At 42.5% G+C, this 6,000-nt stretch overlaps 1 protein-coding gene across 1 annotated transcript in view; it reads right to left on the bottom strand.

The window, feature by feature from the left end:
* Positions 1 to 5,658, bottom strand: part of FASTKD1 (FAST kinase domains 1) — a 32,511-nt gene extending 26,853 nt beyond the window's left edge. Inside the window, exons 1-2 of the mRNA XM_060257430.1 lie at positions 5,179 to 5,658; positions 2,323 to 2,835 (exon numbers count right to left, since the gene is read on the bottom strand). Of these exons, the coding sequence (XP_060113413.1) occupies positions 2,323 to 2,654 (332 nt within the window). The 5' untranslated portion in view covers positions 2,655 to 2,835; positions 5,179 to 5,658. The remainder of the gene's footprint in view (positions 1 to 2,322; positions 2,836 to 5,178) is intronic.
* Between the last annotated feature and the right edge of the window lie 342 nt (positions 5,659 to 6,000).

Raw genomic sequence — 6,000 nt, forward strand, 5'->3', positions numbered from 1 at the left:
TGTTGGCTGGCTTGGAAAGGCCTCTCTCTCTTTACACCTATGGAACTAAAATTTGAAATTTACACAGCAAAATCCTAAGCAGAGGAATAACCCTTCTAAAACCCACTGACTTTGATGGGTTTGGAGAGGTATAATTCTGCTTAAGATTGCAATGTAAAACTTCAAAACCTGAAACTTTTATTGTGTTTTAACAATTTATTGATAACATATGGTTACAAAACTTAATTATAAATTTTCTGTACTAACCCATATGATATTTCAACCCCCCTCCCTCCAATGTTGGGGCTACTTGGCGGCCAGGCTGTTGTTGGGACTCCCGAGGTGGGAGCATATACAGCCGGGGCTACGTGGACTGCACTGGCTGCCGATTACATACCGGGTCCAGTACAAAGTGTTGGTCATTACCTTTAAAGCCTTATATGGCCGAGGACCGGCCTACCTGAGGGACCGCCTTTCCCCATATGAACCCCAGAGAGCACTGAGGTCAGCCGGGAAAAATATAATGACTATCCCTGGGCCGAAAGAGATCAAACTTCAGAACACCCGAGCATGGGCCTTTTCAATCGCGGCCCCTGCCCTATGGAATCAGCTCCCTGAGGAGGTGCGGGGCCTGCGGAACCTTGATCAGTTCCGCAGGGCCTGCAAGACCACCCTCTCCAAGCTAGCATATACGGACTGCTGAATAAGGTTGTTAATTAAGGATCCGCCAACACGGTCCTATTTAAGGACCTATGTCATTGTGTAAACTGACAGAACTAGCGTCGAAAATGCCATCGTCACTGTCAGATTAAGCTATTATATTGACTGGTTTTTAAATGATGTTAAATTTAAAGTTTTATATTTGTTAAATTTAAAGTTTATATTTATCATTGTATGTTTTATGAAATGCTGTTAGCCGCCCTGAGCCTGCCTAGGCGGGGAGGGCGGGATACAAATAAAATTTTATTATTATTATTATTATATGTTGACTTTCCCAAAGTTATAGATTAAGTTCAATACTAAAGGTACCACTAACCAATCAAAGTTCAATATTTTTTTTTCTCATTAATACTAAAAAATTGTCCAATGTCTTTTTACATTCCACTCTTTCTCCATATATCCTTTAAATTTCTTCCACTCCTTTTTGAATATATCTAAATCATAGTCTCTTAGAGTTCTAGTTAGTTTATCCATCTCACTCCACGATAAAACTTTCACAATCCAGTCCCATTTCTCTGGTATTTTTTCTTGTTTCCACAGCTGCACATACAATGTCCTAGCAGCTGAGAGCAAGTATAAACCTGAAACTTTTAAAGCAATCTAGATTTTTAAAAACATGTTGACTAGTAGAACCTGACCAGCTTCTTTTCATCCAAAGTATTATTTCAAACTCCATTTATACCCCACTTTTCTTCACAGTGGACCCCACAGTGGCTTACAAGCATTCTATTCTCTTGTACTTATCCTCATAACAACCTTGTATAGTACGTTAGGCTGAGCATGAGCAATGGGCTCAATGTCCCTAGGTATTTTCATTGTGTGTCCTCTCAGTCCAATGCCTGACGAGCCGTGGGCCTTGCTTCTGCTCTGACCCCTCTCCTTGCTTTCTCTTTAATTAGCCTGTTTAATTAGACAATGGGAAGCATGCTTGACATCTCCAGTATGGTCACTTGGGTTGGGCTTCATGACCGCTAGTCAAATTTCAAAACAGGATTTGGGTTTTGCAAAAGGCACAGCAACAGTTTGCAAACATCTGTCCCTCAGACAGGATCTCAACGATCTTAAACAGCATACGCTGAAAATAGTTTGCCTGTCTCTTATATGCAGATGGCAACTCCATTCCAAAACTGTACTTTACTCCCTAAGCATGCTGTTAGCAGGCATTGTAGTCAGAAGGCATTGTAGTTAGCAAGCTGTTAGCAGGCAAGAAAGTTGTGTTGCAGAAATCAGCCTTCTCCATTTCAAACATTTGTTTTTAAAACATTCTAAAAAAGAAAATGATATTGGATTTATATCCCACCCTATACTCTGAATCTCAGAGTGGTCACAATCTTCTCTACCTCCCCCCCCCCCCGCACAATAGACACCCTGTGTGGTGGGTGGGGCTGAGAGAGCTTTCACAGCAGCTGCCCTTTCAAGGACAACTCCTGTGAAAGCCATAGCTGACTCTAGACCATTCCAGCAGGTGCAAGTGGAGGAGTGGGTAATCAAACCTGGTTCTCCCAGATCAGAGTCTGCACACTTAATCACTACACCAAACTGGCTCTCTCTTCACTTTTTTTTTTAAACCCACAATTTAAAATAAAATTGATTCCACTGCATAAAAGTGTTAATGTTACTTACCTAAGAAAATGGTAGAGCATGTTCACTAAAGCTTCATTATTCAAAGATTCAATCTTGTTTTCTGCTAAAATACGAAGGATAAGGAAGTGGGGGTGATCTCTTATATAACGGATATTTCTCAGGAAGTTTGGCTTAACCTTTTGAAACTGCCAAAGTACATCAACAGCGGTTTCCACATGTTTTTCAGATAGTTTGGTTTTGTTCTTTCCAACAAGATCAAACACTTCGTCTTCATTTGTGCATTTCTTTAGCTGGCTGAAAAACAAGTTACTGCTCCCCTTTCGAAATTGGCAACTCCTCGGTGAAAACAGAAAACGTCTCAAGCAAAACATTTTTGTCACTTTTTATAGGCTACTTTTAAGCTTCTCCAGAATGATATTGTCTTCCTTGGTTTCCAGTCATCACCAAACTGCCAGTGAGCATCAAAACGTGGCATTTAGATACATAAAAGTTTGAGTCTCCTGTCTCCTTTGCAGCCAGCGTGAGAAGAATTAAAAAGGAATTTTGAAGCATCTGCAATGAGATCAATTTAAAAGTCAGGTTTGAAAGTAAGTCCATAGATACAACATTCTATTTTTTTTAAAAAGGATGATCCTACCCACCTAGACATCCCTATGTCCGTCAAATGTAGCACATCAGTGGCCAAAAAGACCAATTTTCTTGTGATAAATAATGGGTTGGGTCCTGGCTACTCATGAATGGAGCAAAGCATCTTTGACTCCTTTCAGTAGTTCCCTGCTCTCTCCAAAAACACCTGTTCCCCAGGTTCAGGAAATCGTCTTCTATCTGATGGGGTAGAAAGAACGTGCCCTGACCCAGATAGCTCAGACTGGCCTCATCAGATCTCAGAAACTAAGTGGGATTGGCCCTGGTCAGTATTTGGATGGGAGACCACCAAGGAATAAGAGGGTCATGACGCGGAGGCAGGCTATGAACATTTCTTCCCTTGAAAACCACCTTTGAACATTTCTTCCCTTGAAAACCCTAAAGGGTTACTATAAGTCAGCTGTGATCAGACAGCAAAAAAGAAAGGGAAAAGGAGAGGAAAAAATAATGCTGTGCTTCTGTCATAGTGAGCATTTTGGCACCTTTGCATACTGGTTGTGAGCTCCTAGTAGCACTGGTGGTCTGAACAACGCTTCAGTGGAGAGCAGTGCTGATCTGAGGCCTCTGCTCCCCCCCCCCCTATTATCATTATGATCGTGTGGCTAGCACAGTTCTGCTGGTGGCTTATAGCAAAATCTTATACAATGACTCCAGTCTAAGACTACTGATTTTATAGCCCTGTGCAGATATCCCGTCAGCATGTTCACTCACGGTGTTGGAAGCTACAGTGATCAGGAGTGTGCTGGTCCCCCCACCTCCACATGATTGCCCAGGGATCTGCATAGGAAATGCCCCCATACAGACCCTCTCCTCATTATCAGTGGCACTGGATTTGCAACACTGCTGATCACAAGGAGCAGGGGTGCATTCAGGCATTTTCTCTGAGCATTTGCCCTATGCACACCAGTCAGTGATTAAGTCGCTTGGGGAATCTTATTTCGTGATGGATGTATGCACGGCTTTTTTTGTAGCAGGAACTCATTTGCATATTAAGCCACACACCCTTGATGTAGCCAATCCTCCAAGAGCTTAAAGTAGGCCGTGTAAGAAGAGCCCTGTAAGCTCTTGGAGGATTGGCTACATCAGGGGTGTGTGGTCTAATATGCAAAGGAGCTCCTGCTAGAATTCCATCCCTGGATGTATGGTTTATAAAGTTAATCTCCCCCTCTCCCCTACCAAATAACCACAGGCTTGATGCTGTGACTTCTGTTTCCACCAAGCCTTCCTTAAATAAAGAAGACTTCCCTCTAACAGGAAAAAAATGTAACTGGAGGGGGAGCATGATAGGGGTTTATGAAACTATGCATAGGGCAAAGAGAGTGGATAACTTTCTCCCTGCCCTGAAAAACTAGAGCTCTAATGTACCCAATGAAGTAGATAGGCAATAGGAAGGCAAAAAGGAAATATTTCTTTATTCATTGATTAAAATGTGGAATTCACCACCAGTGGATGTAGTAATTACCACATGGCTTTAAAGGGGGATTAGTACAAATTTACGGAGAACAAATCCATCAGTGGCTACTAGCGATGGTATTTAAATGGAACCCTGTTCACAGACAGAAAATCTCTGAACACCAATGTTAGGAGGCAACATCAAGAGGAGGCCTCAGCCCGTGCGTCCTGTTTGTTGGCCCTCCAGAGTAACTGGTTGGCCACTGTGGGAGACAGGATACTGGCTGGACTATTTAGCCTGTTCTAGCAGAACTCTTCAGATGATCCAGCTTAGCTGAAGGGAGTCATAGGATCCAAACCATTTTTGTTGTAATTCTACCTTCCTGTTAAGAGCATATTTTCACAACAATTAAAAGGGAAGCGCATTATAAAGATAGAAACACATCTCAACCTTCATCTCCAACATTAAACAAAGGGAATTAATCTGGACAAAGTACTGGGCCCTTCCAGCAACCCAGACCTCACTACTACTTGACTTAAAACAAACAAAAAACCTTTAGGATCATAAACCTTGAGAAGCTAATTCTACACTATAAAGAGAAAGGCGGAACTGGTTTCCAATCCTTGGAAAAGTCTGCCCCTAAGATATCACGTGGAGGCAAGTTCCTCAACCAGCTTGTTTCCAGGGCAGAGGACGCCAGGGAACGCCAGGACACTTTAATACGGATTCTCTGCAGTTATGAAGGTCAATCACTGCACAGTCTCCTCATTAATAACACAGATTCTTCCCTCCTTTGGTTTAGAGACGTATCAGCCCGCCTCTTTTACTAGGGTCATGACTCTTTGTCGGATACTCACCACTCGCTTGCCGGGTTCCTCCTTCAATCCACATGGCGACTGGCGAGAGGTGATTATGTTTGTTCAAGCCCCTAACATTCTCGCCTGCAAAGTCAGGGGTGCATAAAATAATGCAAGCACCAAATAACCCTGACCTGCTTGTACGCTCCTAACTACTTTCTGTTCACCCTAAAGGAGACATGTGAATGAACCGCTCGCCGTGTGCGGCGTCGCTTCCGCCTTGCTGAAGCTGGTACTACATTTCCCAGTATACACGACCTTGTTCTCGTTGCCTGTCGGAAGTTGTAGTCTTTATGTCTCGAGGCATTCTTCCTTTGCACACATGCTTGGGAAACAGATGTGTTTGCTAGACTGCCACTCTCGGGAATGTAAGTTCACGATGCTTACATAACTACAGTTCCAAAGCAGCCTTTGCAAGGAATAAGTCTATGCCACAGAGCTGCGGTCTTTGAGGATGTTTACTCCGAAGCCGCCCCCCCCTGAATTCAATGGAGGGGGGGGGTCGGTTTTATGTAATTGGTGACAGGAAATTGGAACGAAGCTTGGAGTTGTTTTATCTTTATCTTTATTCTTGCTCTGCAGAGAACTTCTCAAGAACTAGAGCTCTCCGAACAAGAGTTCTAAGCATCTCACCAAACTATAATTCCCACAAATGTTTAGAGGACATTTAAAATAGTATAAAACCGAAATAGCTTTTGCAGTGGTTTCATTTATTTGTTTTATTATAGCACTTTTCTTATTCCTTATAACTGGCTGGCAGCACAGTTTATATAACAGTTTATTAAAATGGCAATTCTTTAATGAAGAATTGCTATGAAGCAA

This window comes from Heteronotia binoei, chromosome 16, assembly GCF_032191835.1.
Source record: "Heteronotia binoei isolate CCM8104 ecotype False Entrance Well chromosome 16, APGP_CSIRO_Hbin_v1, whole genome shotgun sequence".
Lineage (NCBI taxonomy): Eukaryota > Metazoa > Chordata > Lepidosauria > Squamata > Gekkonidae > Heteronotia > Heteronotia binoei.